General features: G+C 52.7%; 1 protein-coding gene across 7 annotated transcripts in view; it reads left to right on the top strand.

Annotated features, from left to right (window-relative positions):
• The window catches only part of Cux2 (cut like homeobox 2), a 194,098-nt gene that overhangs the window by 148,925 nt on the left and 27,855 nt on the right, over nucleotides 1-17,318 (top strand). For all 7 annotated transcript variants that reach the window (XM_029533666.1, XM_029533668.1, XM_029533667.1 and 4 more), the window contains 4 exons: nucleotides 3,939-4,017; nucleotides 14,333-14,467; nucleotides 15,876-15,996; nucleotides 17,205-17,281. In XM_029533666.1, coding sequence (XP_029389526.1) covers nucleotides 3,939-4,017; nucleotides 14,333-14,467; nucleotides 15,876-15,996; nucleotides 17,205-17,281 — 412 coding nt within the window. The remainder of the gene's footprint in view (nucleotides 1-3,938; nucleotides 4,018-14,332; nucleotides 14,468-15,875; nucleotides 15,997-17,204; nucleotides 17,282-17,318) is intronic.

Below are 17,318 nucleotides of genomic sequence, written 5' to 3'. Positions count from 1 at the left end.
GCCTACAGCCTGTAGTCTGCCAACCCCTTCTGGATTGGATTGGCACTCTAGCAGGATGGGGGGTTGGAGGGGGGGGAGAGAGAGCACAAGCCAGCCATGAAGTTGTTTGGATTTTTCTAGAAGGTATATCACATTTTTAAAAATAAGAAGAAACCGATGGATTTCATTTTAATAATAACTTTGATTTCACCTAATCTGTCCTCAGCAATGTCCTGTCAACAAGCGGTAGATATAAAATGATTATTGGGGATTTTTTTTCATTTCCTTTTCTGTGCTACAAGTCAGAAACTCCCTTTTTCTTACCACTCATCCAAGTGTTGAATGACCACGGTATTTTTTTTTTTTTGATGTGTATGTATTTATATGTGAGGGAGACACACCTGTTCCACGGAGTACATGGAGAGATCAAGGGACACCCAGCAGAAGCCAATTCTTTCCTTCTACTAGGTGGGCGCAGGATATCAGACTCAGGACAGCAGGCTCTATGGCAAGATCTCTAGCCACTGAACCATCCCACCGGCCATGGAATGGCCACCATTGAGGGGCCCATGGCATGTGAATAGTGAGCGTATTGAACAGCTCAGCTCTCAGGGGCATTATACAAAGCCGGTCATAGAAATAAAGGCACCACTACAAACTGGTGGGCGCCTTGACAGGAGAGCAGGGGGTGCCACGGGTGACGCTAGGGTAGCTGCAAAGGACTCGGTCAGCCCTCGTCCCCTCTCCCGCTTTTATGAGTTATAAGAGCGTTCTCACCGCCCTTTCTGCAAACCCCAGTCAAGACCACCCTCAGTGTGGACGATGAGAACCAGAGGGTCTGGCATTTTTATGTATTCTCCAGCTCAGAATGGAGCAACATTGTTGCTTCTTATGACCATTAGCTACAAGATAGTCAGGCAGCAGCCTCTAGCCTCAGGAAGCTGCAGGACCCTGGGGAGACAGCGGTATCCAGAAGGGGTCACAATGACCACCTCCTTGCCTGGGGCTCTTGCCTTCCTAGGGACAAAGGGTCCCAATTTGGCCGCCCACGCAGACAATGGCAGAGGTGACTTGCTTTGGTGACATGTCTTTGAAGACAGATGTTCACAAACACGGAATGTGTGGTCTGCCTCTGCATGTTATTGGCATTGCCGTCCTCTTGGGGACACTCCCAAATTCGCTGCCCCCCAACGCATCCAAGTCCCGCTACCCTGCTGTGGCTCCTGTTCCTGTTTGCTTAGAATGGTCCATCTCCTAGGGATGGCAAATCCACCTGATTGGGTGACCCCACTTTCCTGTGCTGCCTGCCCTTTTCCTTCCTTGGCACACCTTCCTTCTCAGCGAAAGAAGGGAATTCACCAAGTGCCCTCACCGAAGTGGTCGACTTTCGCCCATGTCCACCCTGCCCCCGCCAGCCCCGCCCCCACCAGTGCTTTGTGCTTTTTCTTCCAAACATTTAGTGCTTATAACAAAACATGGGGGGTGGGGGGAGTCGCCTTGAGTTTCATGTTCCCACTGGTTTATGGCTATTCTTAATCCTCAGGACTGGGCATATGACAGGGACTCTTGGGAAACGTCGGTTGAATGAATAATAAAAAAATCATCCCCCTGGTAGGTCGCAGAGACCAGGGTCTGTTCTCAGAACACTGAAATGAACACTGCTGTTCTCCGTGGCCTTTTAAGTCCTCGTTCCACACTGACCTCGAAATTCTCTCCACTTCTCTAAATAACTCCTTATTCCGAAAGGCCTCTGCGGACCCCCTCTGTCAGATAGAAACCTAAGGATCACAGACAGAACCTGACACTTTCCCATAACCACATTGTTAAATGGTAAAAAGCGACGACACATCTTCACTTCAGAGTGTAGCTCTGTTGTTTGTTTGTTTTTTAATGGCAGTGAGCTATGCTGTCTTTTTTTTTTTAATTATTTTTATTTTTTTTATGCTAAGTCTTAGAAACTCTGTGTGTATTTTACGCTCATTACATACTTTGATTTGGATTCCCCTTGGTTCAAGTGGTCAGGAGCCACGCGTGGCTTTGGCAGCCATATTGGGCAGCATGGCAGCCATTTTCAGAGTGTGAACCTCTACGTTGAATGTGGGTTTGGTTTTTTTTTTGTTTTTTTTTGTTTTTTTTTTTTTTTGGTGTGTTGTATGTTTTTCTCTGTGCAAGGCAGGTTTTCTCTTAGGTTGTTTAAAAAAAAAAACAAAACCCACCAGAGTGACAAACACCATTGAGATGTTCACTCAGAGATGACAGCCAAGGAAGAAATTGGTCACCCTTGGGGATAAACATATCCATGAAGCCCCGGGCATACCAGGAGCTAAAACACTGGATACTCTAGGACCCCTTTGAAGGAGTTGTGTTATTTTTCTTTATTTATTTGTTTATTTATTGTGAGCACATCGCTGTCTTCAGACACACCAGAAGAGGGCATCAGATCCTATTACAGATGGTTGTGAGCCACCATGTGGTTGCTGGGAATTGAACTCAGGACCTCTGGAAGAGCAGTCATTGCTCTTAACCGCTGAGCCATCTCTCCAGCCTGGAGTTGTGTTGTTAACTTCTTCCCTTTACAAACAGCTAACCATGCCAGAATTGCGTTTTAAACCCCTGGCGTCTACCATTCTGGACAGGTTTGCCTCAAATGGCCTCTGCCATTGGAAAGCAAAAGATCGCCAGATGCCATCGTGGCTGGGCATAGAGTTGGTGCGACGCACTCCATTTGTTGATTCTGGAAATGGCCTTGAAGGGCTGGGAGTGGGGCTCAGTTGCCAGAGTGTCCGCTTAGCATGCATGAAGCCCTGGGTTCAATCCCTAGCACCGCATAAACTAAACAAGGGGACACACGCTTGTGACCTCAGCATTTGAGGTGCAGCAGAAAGGTCAGGTGTTCAAGGTTTCCCTCAGTTACAAAGTGATTTTGAAGCCAGTCTGGACTATGTAAGCTCCTATCCTGCCCCACTCAGAAAAAAAAAAAAAATTACATTGGGCACTGACTTTGTGCCAGAAAGAGCTCTGAGGGTTGTGTTTAAGGAAGACTTTGGCCGTAGATCTGTCCCCCTGTCTCTTAGAGCTCATCACTGAGAGTTATGGGAAACACCCGCACACAGAGAAAACTAACAGTCCGCACAGGAAGTTGGTTCCAGGAGGGATTCATATCGCACTGGCAGCATGTGGCCCAGACAGACAGGACCCTGAAGATAAGCGGCTGGCGTCGGTGCCTGCCAGGGGCTAGCCTCAGACACGGAAGGCCCAGGACTCTGCATCACAACCAGCCAGCAAGAGCTGAGATCAAGGCAACTGGCTTTCACTGCCTGAACTGGGGAATAAGAGGGTCCTGAGCCTAGAAGTCCTGCTGCGGCCAGGACCCCCGGGAGTCACTGGGCCACGTGGTGCAGGTGACGCCCATCTTCCACAAAGACTCAGTGTCGGCCAGGAAGCATTTATCGAGCACTGTCAGTATACCAGGAAGGCTCCCATAAAGTCGATTACTCTGATGTTGGCTGGAGCCGTCAGTGTCTTCTAAGAACTGACAGTTTCACAGTACTGGGCAAACATGCCCCACTTCCTCCCAGTGAACTCAACAGCACTGCGCTCCAGTAGAGATGCACAGCCAATATTGTTAATAACCTACTGTTTACCTTTCTGTGTTTAGATCTCTTAAGGGGGTTAGGAAGTGGATCCTGTTATGATTTAGCCATCCCACACCACACCGCCACCATTTTACTGCTAAGGAAACAGGCGGAGAGGGGGCAAGGTCACACAGGCGGGAACAGCACAGCTGGGCTCTGAGCTCAGATTTCTCAATGTGTGTGTGGAGGGGTGCTCAACTTGTAACCATCTTCAGTGCTTCCGCCCCCACACCCCCTACCCAAAACCGTTGCCCAAAATGATACCGGTCTCCTTGCAGGTCCAGGGCCACGGCTCCACGTGACACTTTTCTCTTCTTTCCAAAGGTGGTGGCTCTCAGTAAGAGAAGTCGGGAGGCAGAGGTGGCGTTCCTGAGTGTTTATAAGCAATTGATTGAAGCACCAGGTAAGAGGCTCTCGGGCTCCGTCATTGAGTCATTACCATGGAGGAGCAGCGTCCCGAGTGGGTGCCACGGGTGCCACGGTGGCTTCGTGGTGCTGGAGTCTGGGGACAGGCCTGAACCCAGGGGAGGCCAGGCCCTCTGGAAGCTGAGGATGGGGTGGAGGGAGTGCGTGTGTGTGTGTGTGTGTGTGTGTGTGTGTGTGTGTGTGTGTGACTTGACCAACCTGCTCTGAAGTTACCTGTCGGCTCCGGCTTCATTATCCAGCTTTCTGCCTGGTAGATGGGAAGGCAACTCTGATATCTTGCCATTTTGCCCCGGGGACCCCTTCCAGGGCCACAGCTGACTCTTCCAGCAGGGGGCAATAGAAAGATAGTGTCATCTTTCCTACAGCCAAACTTGGAATCTCAGTATTGAGGGAAGCCTGGCCCCAAAGAACAAATACCATACCGGGGGTAGTTCCCCTCAGTGTGAACACAGCAGGAGTCAGCCCCTTAGCCTGCTTACCATGGTTAGAGCTGAACACCACACATGCACGCACACACGTACATATACACCCACACCCACACACATACACAGATACACATCCACACATATGCACATGCATGCACACATGCATACACAGACATATATGTACACATGCATGAACAGAGACACACATGCACACATGCATGCATACACAGACACACATCCACACATATATACATGCATTCACATATGCATACACAGATGTGCACACATATACACATGCATGTACACATACACAGACATACATGCATGCATACACATACATGCATAAACATGCATGCACACTTGCATACACCAACACACATGCACACATACACACATGCAAGTGCATACATGTGCACACATCTGTTGTCAGATAAACAGATGTCCAAAGCATGTTCCATCCACACTGGACCATGAGTCAGCCATGAGAAGGAACGCAGAGCCCATGTCACCATGGCAGCACGTGACTCTGTTCGAAGGAAGCATCTAGCTAGAACAGGCATCTGGATCAACCGTGAGAGACTGCAGGGGCCAGAGTCAGAGTACAGGGTTTCCTGTGGGGAGAGAAGATTCTAGAACTCCAGGGAGGCAGGGCAGTCGTGCTCTGTAGGTGAGCTGAATGCCACCAGATTGTCCTTTCAGCAAGAGGCCACCAGTGCCAGGCATGGTGGTGCACGCCTTTAATCCCAGCACTCGGGAGGCAGAGGCAGGCGGATTTCTGAGTTCGAGGCCAGCCTGGTCTACAAAGTGAGTTCCAGGACAGCCAGGGCTATACAGAAAAACCCTGTCTCGAAAAACCAAAAAAAAAAGGAGGCCACCAGTGAGGCGAGCATCACCTCAGGTGCACACGGCAGCCTTCCACTGTTGGGAGTCAGCTGTCTCTGGGTCAGGGCTCTGGGTGTGAGTCACGACAGTGTGACCCTTTCGAGAATGTTTGCCTGAAAATATACAGCCCCTGCCGCTTGCTTTCCCTTTCTTTGGCCCATGCCCACCCCTCACACAGCAGGTGTCTGGGGTCACAAGGCCACCACTCCGTCAACCTGCCATGCTTAGTCCCAGGCAGCCATTCCAGTGCTTGGGGTATCCAGACTCAGGTCACACATGAGACTTCAAGTTGTGTGTGGTAGCTCACACCTGTGATCCCAGCTGAGGCTAGCCTGGGCTACACAGTGAGACTCTGTCTCAGCTGGGAAGGTGGCTCCGTGGGTAAAATGCTTGCCTGGGTTCCACCCCAAGCACCCTGTAAAGTGCTGAGTGTGGCGGGGGATACTTGTGACCCCGGGGAGGCAGAGCCAGGCTGATTGCCAGAGGAGAGGAAAGGAGCTCCTGGACAGGAGACCTGTCTCAAAAGACAAAAGCAGTAGGCGCCTCATGAGGACTAACGACCTCCACAGAGCACACACATGCATATACACCCAGGCATGCACACATGCATATACACCCAGGCATGCACACATGCATGGACACCCAGGCATGCACACATGCATATACACTCAGGCATCACACATGCATGGACACCCAGGCATGCACACATGCATGGACACACACACACACACTTGCACACACGCACAGAAGAAACAATACTTCATTTCTTGAAGCCACCATGGGACCCTCATCTTTCTGGACCCCAGGCTGTTTTTTTTTTTTTTTTTTTTTGGGGGGGGGGTGGGGGCAGTGTTCGAAACTGAGTTACTCTGTGTATCCCTGGCTATCCTGAAACTCACTCTGTAGACCAGGCTGGCCTCGAACTCAGAAATCCATCCGCCTGCCTCTGCCTCCCAAGTGCTGGGGTTAAAGGCATGCGCCACCACTGCCTGGCCCAAGGCTGTTTGAACTCTCTTATAAGCCCGGCCGAGAGGCATGTGAACTCCAGAGACGGGCATGGAACCTTCTGGAAACCACTCATTGCTTTACACACTGTCTGTCTCCAAAGCCTGGGTACTCATAGGTCACAAGGAGCCTGGAGAGCCCAGTGCTGACTTCCATGGCTGTGACTTCCCAGGTCTCCTCCTGTGAAGGAGGGAGAGGGGAGGGAGGGAAGAGAGACAGGAATGCCACATCCCAGCTGTCACGGAGCTAGAAAACAAGGAGCCTTAACGGATGGAGGCCAGCCACACAAACGGCCCCTTTAGGGGCTCTAATTCATTTTCGAGACATTTAAGAATAACACAGTGTTTTAATGATTTCTTCGGGGAATCAGGAAGACTTATTTTTGTGCTCATTAAATGTTATCCGCAGACACGAGAAGCAAATGTCAGATGGGGAGGTTTTGGGGGACTCGGAGCGCGAGTGAGTGTATGTATGTGTGTGTGTGTGTGTGTGTGTGTGTGTGTGTGTGTACATACACGCACACACGCACATACATACACACACACACACTCCTATGCAGCCGGGATGCACTGACTCTCCTTTGGTCTATGTCTTGACAGGCAAATTATTTGTCGCAGTCCCCCCCCCCCCAAATCCTGATTCAACATTTCCGTCTGAATGAGTGGCTCCTGCCAGCACGAGTCCTTGGCAGGCAGCGAGACGCAGCCTGATTGCTCAGCAACTATTTTGATAAGTGCGCAGTCCGTGTATCTGTAATTACGGAAGAAAACCGTAAATCTTTTGGATATTGTTCGCACAGATGTGGCACGAAGTGAGAAGAAGAAAAAAAAAAAAACCCCAGTAAAATGTGTTAAAAGCGTAATTAATGTCATTGTTGTGAGAGAAGACTTGATTTAAACCCCTTGGCTTCGGCGTGCCGTGTTGACAGCCGATGTCTTCACTGCACACGAGCCAAGTCGTGGGGGGGACCCGGCCCGGCCTCAGCAGGAGAACTCGGGGACCTGGTGACTAGAACACAGGAAAAAGAAAAGGGGCACAAAAGGAGAGAGAGAGAGAGAGAAAGTGAGAGTGTGAGTCAGTCAGAGAGGCCGAAGGGGACACGAGGACACTCAGCTGAGTCCGCTACAAGGCAGGTGAGTGGCCCAGATGGCTTCTTGGATTTTGTTGGGGACTCTAAAACTCCCTGCAGGTGCCTCTTGCTCCATGGTATCTTCCGGGATGAGACTGAAGGCAGAGGGAGAAGTTTCCTCTGTCCTCAGTGACCTGAGCCCGGATCCTCGCCCTCTCTGCTCTCTGGGTCTTTAGAAAAGACTGGTGGACTGGTGTGAGGGTTTGATGCTCTGTGCGCGAGGGCGTTTAGGGAACATCCCATAGCCTGTGGACGTCGGAGTCCAAGGGATGCAAGCATCTGTTGTGGATCTCACAGGGTTGTTACCTGTCTAGCACTTGGGGAGCTGGGTGGGTGTTGCTGAGTCTGGGCCGGAAGGAGCTGCCTGGCCAGGTTTCGGTTTTTTGTTTTTGTTTTTGTTTTTTTAATGCGTCTTCTCAGCCTAAAAGAACAAAAGGAGAAAGAGAGTAGCTTTTGCTTTGTACACCCTCTGCTCAGAGGACAGGAAAGCAGAAAGACAGAGAGCTGCCCTCCGTGGGTTGCCTTATCTTGTCCTGTGTTGACTTCTGTGGAGTGGCGTCTGAGCCCCCGTGTGGCCACACCTTCCCAGGCATGCCTATGGGTCCTCCCTGTGAGACTCCAGACACAGCAGCCTCGGTGTGATTCTTTCTTTTCTGTGGGTGTTCCTGGGCATCCTGAGCTCCTCCCCACACTGCCCATGTGCCGAGGGCTCAGTGCTGCGATACAGGCAGGGTTCCTTGGATGAGAGAGAAAAATGTGGGAAGGGAGGTACACTGCAGCCTTGTCTTGATCCCAGACCCTGTGATCAGAACAAATGAGGTTGTTGCCCCTGGTTGGTCTGCCCAGCTCTTCTTTACTCTTTACCCAGGGTGCTGTTTGACCGACTATTTGCGCCGTCTCCATTTATAGCAGGACTGAATTATTATTGATTTGTCGATGCTCTTTGTATATTAGGGACAGGGGCATTGGTACCGGTAGACATGTTTGGCATCTTCTCTGTTAAACGGACCTTTGCTTCTTCACTTTGTTCATAGCCTCTCTTATACATCGTACCTAGTAAACGACATTCAAGCAACGATTTCTAGAAAGTAGAGAATCTTACCAAATCTTTCTTTCTGTGTCCTATTTTTAAGCACATTCTCACCTGAAGTTTAGAATTGGGTTCTTTTTTTTAGTATTCTTGCTATCTTCTTTTAAATGTTTAAATCTAAGCCCTGTGGAATGTATTTTTGATGAGAGCAGGAGGCAAAATCACTGGGTTAGGGTTTTGTCCCAAATGACGAATGTTAGCGCCATCTAGTGAGCAAGCCTCCTTCGCCTCCGTGGGGAGAGATTTTAGTGTAACTGGGAACAGTGATGGCCCCTGCTGCCCCTACTTACACCTCCTCCTCCTCTTCCTCTTCTTCCTCTTCCTCTTCCTCCTCTTCCTCCTCCTCTTCCTCCTCCTCCCCCTCCTCCTCTTCCTCCTCCTCTTCCTCTTCTTCCTCCTCTTCCTCTTCCTCCTCCTCCCCCTCCTCCTCTTCCTCCTCCCCTCCTCCTCCTCCTCCTCCTCCTCTTCCTCTTCCTCCCCCTCCTCCTCCTCCCCCCTCCTCCTCCTCTTCCTCCTCTCTCCTTCTCTCCTTCCTTCCCTCCCTTGTGTTCCTAAGGAGTCATAAGAACACAGAGAACTACTTCACTTGAGCTCAGACAGAAGGTCCAGTTGCCATCTTGTCCGGACATTTCTAGGTGTTGTCTGTGTGACAGGCATCATGCCAGCTCCTCACAGGCACAAGCTCACTGACAAAGGCCCCCAACACACACACACACACACACACACACACACACTCTCTCTCTCTCTCACTCTCTCTCTCTCTCTCTCTCTCTCTCTCTCTCTCATACACTGTGGTTCCCAGTGTCCACCCTCGCTGCAGAATTCATTTGAAAAATCACAGGACTTTGGGAAAATGGCCATCGGAGATTTGTGCTGTGGAAAGGCGGGGTGTCACAGCCAGCCCTTTAGGAGCACTGGCCTGGGAGATGGGGAGTGCCGGCATCTCTCCCGGGTGTGAACCCTCAGAGCTGAGGGAAGCAAAGAGCTGCAAATGTGTGGGGAAGGGGCAGAGGAAGGGCAGCTCTGGGCACCGGGATGGGCCAGGCCCCTCTCTGCCATCTTGTCTTACCGCTTCCTCCTTGCCTGCCCCTCCCGAGGCCCGTGGGACACACAGCGGAGAACACCCAGCCGGCTGCCTGGCACACACTCCTCCCCCTGTGCCTCTCATTCGACAAATATTCAGCACTTGCTGCTGATTGTTGGCCTCTCTTCTACTACAGGGGCATGGTGCTGAGCAAGACAGACCTCTTCCTTCCACCCCAAGAGGTTCCACGCCCCCCCCCACACACACACACAGCCGTGTATGCATTACAACACACGTTTTGTGCCCTGGAAACTGACTCTCCCTCTCTGGGCTGCTGTCTCTTCTGCACCGCTCAGCTCCTCCCCTCCCACCTTGAGTGAGACAGAGCCTCAAGCGCTCAAGAGCCTGGCCCGTAGTAGCTGCTCAGCTAACAGTGGCTGCTGCTGTCCCCATCAGTGCCAGAGAGGGAGACCCTCATGCCAGTCGCCTCTGCGGCCTCTGAGCCAGCCAGCACAGCCAGCCGGCCGTTGTGGGGAGAAGGAGCCAGCAGGCTCCTGGCTGTCCTAGAGGAAAGGGTGTGTGCCCATCTGCTAAGGAAAAGTTAGGACTCTGGATCGAAGTCAGTGTCTGTGCCACCCACACGGCCTCCGCCCAAGCCCAGATGGGAGCAGGCTGCTGCTTGGGCTCAAGCTTGGGGGAACGTGCGCATACTTCTGCATATTTGTTCCTAAGGAGCCTCGTGGCCAGCCTTCTGGCTATGGCGTCCCAAAAAATCCTCAGTGTGCCACTTCGGGTGGACGCAGAGGGAGGGGAATACCACGGTTCTCTCCCTGTCTCTCCAGCTCCTGCCTCCCACCCTGAGCACCAGCAGGTGACCAGGTGACCATGCCAGGCCTTCCCTGTTATTTCCAAGGGTGCCCCTACCCCAGGATTAGCCACCCATCAATCAAAGGCGAGCTGTGGCCCTGAGCCACCCTGTCCCCTTCCTCACCTGTGGCCACCTCAGCCTGTGGTCCCTCTCTTTAGAGGTCCAAGCAGTTTTGTTTGTCCACAAGCTCCTTCATTCCTATACTTTGGGCTAGGGGGCTCCCAAACCCAAGATTTGGATTTGAGAAATCTCAGACCAAAAAGCTGCTGTGTCCCCAGGGCTGCTGGGAGAGGCAAGCAATCCCGTCTGTCACTTACTGTATCCCTGGCCTGGCGTCCCAGGCTGAGAGGAGTCGAGGGGCCTTGCCTGGGGGCTGGTGGCCTCTCTGAGCCCCGCGCCCTCACCAGTAACTGGGGCCTGTGGACATGAGAATCCAGTGATGCCTTGTTACTGGGACAGCAATTCTAGTGGGTAGTGTGGGGAGGGGGGGTTGGGCAGGAATGGGGCGATGAGTGGCCTCCCTTCCTCACCCTGCCCTGGGCTGTTTCTCCAGACATGTCCTGTTGACTAGAACATTCTCCTTTGTCACCATGCTGGTGGCTCTGCTCTACTGTCACCCCCAAGACAGGTCTTGCCTGCCCAGCCTATACAGGAGCCCATTCTCTCTGACATGGCCTTATCTCTCCCTTGCCTCCTCTGTCCCATCTGAGTGGCAGCTGCAGGGTTCTCCTCTCTGCCACCGTTCCTACAGCCCAAACCGTCCTCAGCACCGCAGTGCCTGGCATGAGGAGGAGCCATGCCTGGCACTTAGTTTGGGAGCAACAGCTGAGTTCGTGGCTGCTGCTGTAACAAGCTTGCACCCCACAGTCCTGGAAGTCAGATGCCACTGAGGCCCAAGGCTCCCTAAGCTACCTTCCTAGCCAATGTCAAAGTCAGGATTGGTCCTTGAACTTCCTACCCTGGCCCCTCTGCATTTCCTCTAGGGTAGCCTTGAACTGTGGAATGAAGGCGTGAGGAATTTAATGACCCACCCCACCCCTCAGCCAGTTTTGACAGTACCACACGTTTAGTCCCAGCACTTGGGAGGCAGAGGCAGGCAGATCTCTGAGTTTAAGGTCAGCCTGGTCTACAGAGTGAGTTCCAGGACAGCCCAAAGCAATGCAGAGAGACCCTGCCTCAATCAATCAGTCAATCAATCAATTAGCCTTTCTCAGAGTGTCTGGCTCAGGGTCCTGCCCTGGAAATCTACCTTGGGCTAGGATAGGTCCCTGCCCCATTCTTCACTCTGGGGAGGTACCGTCACGGTGCCACAGTTATTCCATCTGTGGAAAAGAGATACATCGTTACTCACCTCCTGTCACAGCAGTGAGAGTCACAGGCCATTTCTCCCAGGAAGTGATGGCAACAGCATGTGGGGGGGGGGGTCACCCTCTGTCCCCAGACTTCACAGAACATTGCTCTAGGCTGACTGGCCCCCAGTGCTCCTGAGCTTCAATGAGCACTGGGCTCTTGAGGTGGCCACGACGGCCTGCACCTGGCCTTGCTCACCTCTTTAACTCCTGCCCTCCGGACTCTGAGGAGTAACTGTGCAGACCACATGAGAAAGGGGGAGCCTGTTCCCACCCTGAGTCATGCACCTCTCTCTCCCTGTCTCTTATTCATTTATGTAGGTTGTGCTAAGGATCAAACCCAGAGCTTCATGCCTGCCACATCCCCAGCCTTTTTTCCTTAGCTGAGGTCTTATATAGCCCAGGCTGGCCTTGAACATGTGTCGTTGTCGGCACTCCCGGTTTATGGGAAACCCGGGTTGAAGCCCTTAGGCTCCATGCACACAAGGCAAGCACTAGACCAACTGAGCCATAACGCTAGCCTTTCATTTACCAAGTGGCCCAGGCGGGCCTTGAACTTGCAATCCTCATGCCCCACCCAGCCTCTAGAGTAACTGAGCTGAGCAGCCTCGCCAACCAAGCCCAGCTCAGTGTCTTGTTTTTAACTCTCCCCATTAATGTCTCCTGAGAAGGAAGACCTGCCCACATTCCTTTCACCTCTGGCTGACACACAATCCAGCCGGGAGCCTCTGGAGGAGGGCAGAGGGCTGTCCTTGGCCTTTGTGAACAGCAGGTAACAAGAACCTTTTCCCGCCCTGGTATGGTCCTTTGGCCTGGCCTTCAGGGCCCCTGAGCCCACAAGCTGGAAAGGTCCCCACTCCTATGGCTTCCTCGGCTTGTGCTCCCCCCATGTTTATCTAACTTCCCTGACCCTTGCAAACACCCGGTGCCTCTTTTTCTTCCTTCCTCAAAAAAAAAAAAAAAAAAAAACAACAACAACAAAAAACCAGGCCACAATAGAAAGCAATTCCTTGAACTTATTAAAAAATCTAGACTTGTAAATTAATTTGTTCGTGTTGTACAAAGGCAGTGCAGATGGGCCTGTTAGCACGCACACAACAAATAATTAGAGATGAATTTTTAGCTGGCCTGCCTAATGCGCTTGCTGGGTTAATTATGTCAATGTATAATTACACCAGCCCGGGGAGGCATAATGGCACACCCTGCTGAGCAGGCCCGGCCTAATGACAGGCGTCGGGGGTGGGGGTGCTGACAGAGGAGAGCCATTGCCAAGTCCCACACACCTGCTCACCTCCGTACTGGTCCAGCCTCCCCGCCACCCAAGCTAACGGGAGACAGAAGAACAACACAGGAGCCACCTTGTTCCAGCCAGACCCGAAGGTGCCCCCATGCAGGCACGGCCCAAGCCTTTCTGCAAAACTGTATCAGACTCAGCTTTGTCAGGCTTCAGCCTAAGAAGAGGGAGGCAGGGATGGGTGTGATCCCAGCATCCTTTTCGGCCATCTGTCCACTAAGGGATAAGGAGATGGACTTACAGACGGACGAGGCTGACCACAGTAGACTTATGAAGGATGCACGGGTTCTGTTCTTGAGAGCTTAACATCTTCATCCATGTGCAGCAGACAGAGCATAAGACTGGGGCTGGCAGCCGGGCGTGGTGGCGCACGCCTTTAATCCCAGCACTCGGGAGGCTGAGGCAGGTAGATTTCTGAGTTCGAGGCCAGCCTGGTCTACAAGTGAGTTCCAGGACAGCCGGGGCTATACAGAGAAACCCTGTCTCGAAAAAAAAAAAAAAAAAGACTGGGGCTGGCGTCTGGACATAGTGGCACATACCTTTAATCCCAGCACTTGGGAGGCAGGAGCAGGAAGATCTCTGAATTCAAGGCCAGACTAGACTACAAAGTAAGTTCCAGTTCTACATAGAGAGGACCTGTCTCAAAACGATGGATGGATAGACGGACGGACAGACAGACAGACGGACGGACAGACGGATGGACGGACAGACAGATAGACAAACAAGGACGATTGAGCCTAGCATGGGCTTTAGAAACCTTAAAGCCTACCCCTGTTGGCACAACTCCTCAACAAGGCCACATCCCCTAATCCTTCCCAAACATTTCCACCAACTGAGAACCAAGCATCCAACCATATGAGCCTAGGTGGGTCATTCCCATTCAAACCACCACAGGCGGCTCGGCATGCACTGCCCTTGCAGAGGACCCTTGTTAGCTTTCCAGCGCCCTCAGAAGATGGCTCACAACCACCTAGAACCCCAACTCCAGAGGTTCTGACACCTTTGGCCTCTGAAGACACCTATACTCATGTGCGCACACACACACAGTTTTAAAAAAAATTAATCTTTAAGTTTAAAAAGAAAGAAAAAGTTGTCTGCTTTCTGCAGCCATCAGAGTGACTCCAAGTGGCTCCTACAGACTGTGCCCCCAGCTTTCTGTGGAAGGGTGTCTTAGCCCCAGCCTCCCCCACATCCTCCTACCCCTCTCTCTCCCTGTCTCCTTGCAGACCCTGTCCCGTCGTTTGAGGTGGCGCGGACTCTAGACGACAGACTGCAGCGTCCCAGCTTCGACCCCAGTGGGCAGCGCCTACAAGACGTGCACATCGTGTGGAAGAGGTGCCCAGAGCCACCCAGTGCCAGAGGTACCGATGACGCCACCGCGGGATGTTGGGGACAAACCTAGATGTCAGAGCTGCAGCCAAACCTGAGCAGCCTTTGGGGATGGGGGATGGAGGGGTGGGCGGAGGGCAGGATATGGGCGTCGCAGCCTCTGGGGACACTGAATTATGGTAGCAGGGCCACGGATGCTGGTATGGTTAAGGAGAAGGTCTTTATTGTAGAGACAAGGGAGAGAGTGGCCAGGGACAGCGAGAAGAGTGCAAAGCAGAGAAAGTAATAGATTGGATATGGCCAGTGGACTGGGCACGGCCAGCGAGAAGCAGGCACAGAGCAAGGGAGCCCAAGGTGGGGGGGTTGAGAGGGAGAGAAAGAGAGTGGGCAGAAGAGAGAGTGGAGCCAAAATGGCAGGGTTATGAAGAACATGAGTGACTGGGAGCTGGGGACACGGTAGGGGCTGTGAAATGTGTGACAGGTACGTGTGCTAGTACAGGAGCTCAGAGGCCAACGTGCCCCCCCCCCCCCGCTGTGGTAACATGCACTACAGTCGTCATTCATCCCTTCAGCCAGTGACCAGGGAAATGGCTCCTTTTGGTGGAAGGGGACCAGCTCCACAAGTTCCCGAGGAAACACTGGCTTTTGTCTAATCCCTAGGATTTGGGGAAACGGAGTCTCCCTTGGACCCGACACACATAAGCATACAACGGATTCTATTGTGGTGTCAGTTGAAAATGGTTTGGGTGGTAGATCTCACGTATATTTTAGCATAATTTTAAAAGTAATAAAGATGACAGGGGTGGGCATGGATGGTTAAAAGGGGCCCAGGGTGTGCCAGCTAAGGCTGGAATGTTGAGAGCTTGGCTTTGTGTCTCAGTCGGGATTATGACTGCTATGACGAAACCCCACAAAACAAGTTGAGGAGGAAAGGGATTGTTATTTGGCTCACACTTCGACATCACTGTTCATCAGCAAAGGAAGTCAGGACAGGAACTCAAGCAGGGCAGGAACCTGGAGGCTGGAGCCGCTGCAGAGGCCATGGAGGGGTGCTGCTTACTGACTTGCTCCCCATGGCTTGCTCAGCCTGTATTCTTATAGAACCCAGGACCACCAGCCCAGAGGTGGCCCCGCCCACGGCGGGCAGGACCCTCCCCATCAGTCACTAATTAGGAGGATGCTCCACAGGCTCTTCCACAGCTTTGTATTAGAGAAGCATTTTCTCAGTTGAGGCTTCCGTCTCTCAGAAAACTCTAGCCTGTGTCAGGTTGACATAAAACCCAGCCAGCACACCTTGTGAGCGTGCCAGCCTGCAGGCCAGCGGGTCCCCGACTCCCCCGCCCCCACCCCACTATCTCTAATGCACTGATCTCAGGAGTCCAGGCAGGCCTCTGCCTGCAGCTGTCCCGGTGCCGAGTGTGGTCCTCTTGTCTCCCGCAGAGCAGAACGAGGGGACGTGTCCCACTGGGCACACGCCAGCCAACGGTAACCACCTGCCAGGTCCCGAGGACACCCTCGTGACAGACACCTTGCTGCAGAAGGATGAGGCCGAGAGACAGAAGTGAGGAGAGGGAGACAGGGTGGGCTGCCCTGGGGCAGTCACTGGCAGGAGGGAGATGGGAAAGGGTGAGGGACTCTGGGGCCGGCCCTACAACTCTCAGCTCACTCTTTGAGCCTCAGTTGCCCTGTCTGGGGAATGGATACATTCATCAGCCTTATCCAAAAGAAAAAGAAAGGTAGAGCAGGATTTTGTTGTTGTTGTTGGTGGTGGTGGTGGTGGTTTAGGGGTTTTTTGTTTTTGTTTTTGTTTTTTTTTGTATGTGTTAAGACACCTCTCTAGGGTCACAGGGTCATGGATCTCTTGTCCGTTGTGACAGTAACAGAACCCAGGCATGGCTCCAGCTCTCTGGGAATGTCACTGCTTTTGTCACCTTGGTCTTAAGATTGTCAGGAGGTGCCAGACGTGGTGGTGCACCCCTTTAATCCCAGCACTTGGGAGGCATAGGCAGTCAGATTTCTGAGTTCGAGGCCAGCCTGGTCTACAGAGTGAGTTCCAGGACAGCCAGGGCTACACAGAGAAACCCTGTCTCAAAACACCTCCCCCCCCCCAAAAAAAAAGATTGTCAGGGGGTTACGCCAGGCCCACCGGCCTCATCAAGGGCCTTCCCCTTGATGCAACATGAGTGGATGGTAGCCATCAGTCTCACCCAGAGAGAGTTGGCCAGAACCTAAGCTCACACAGAGTTGAGCTGGCAGAAAGTAAGGGGACAGAAATAAAAACAAGCCACATCAATACAATGGTGACGGAAAGTCTGACAAGAGCAGGGAGAGCCAGTGGAGTGGTCTTTCTAGTGCACCATGGGGGGTGTGAGGAGGGACATGGGGGAGGGGTGGGTAAAGTCCTCTGTCAGCGAGACTTGCACCAACGGGAAGGGTGAGACTGGCTGAGGGAAGAGGCCAGGCAAAGGCCCTGAGGTCGGAGCTAGCCTGGAGCAGCCAGAAGGTGAGAGTGGCTAGCGAGGAGGAAGGAGGGAGGGGACAGACGTCTGAGTTCATGGGTTCATCTCCTGTTAGGAATGAGGCCACCAGCTCTGTACATGTAACTTTCCTCCAGTGCTGCAAGGGCCCCTGAGCATCCTAGCTCTGGCCACAGGAATGGGAAATAAAACCAGGGAGGCTTGGGGGGGGGAGGGGGCGGTGTGACACACCCACCGTGGCGGGACCAGATGGGTCCCAGCACGCAGCCCGAGCAGCCCCGTGTCTCTCCAGGGGCCTCCAAGAAGTCCACGTCACCTTGGCAGCCAGGCTGGGGGAGGCAGAGGAGAAAATCAAGGTGTTACATTCAGGTATGAGCCAGGGCAGGGGCGGGGGCGGGGCAGGGCG

This window comes from Mus pahari, chromosome 23 (assembly GCF_900095145.1).
Source record: "Mus pahari chromosome 23, PAHARI_EIJ_v1.1, whole genome shotgun sequence".
Classification (NCBI taxonomy): domain Eukaryota; kingdom Metazoa; phylum Chordata; class Mammalia; order Rodentia; family Muridae; genus Mus; species Mus pahari.
Note: the sequence above shows the minus strand (reverse complement) of the source record. Positions and strands in the feature narration are given on the sequence as shown.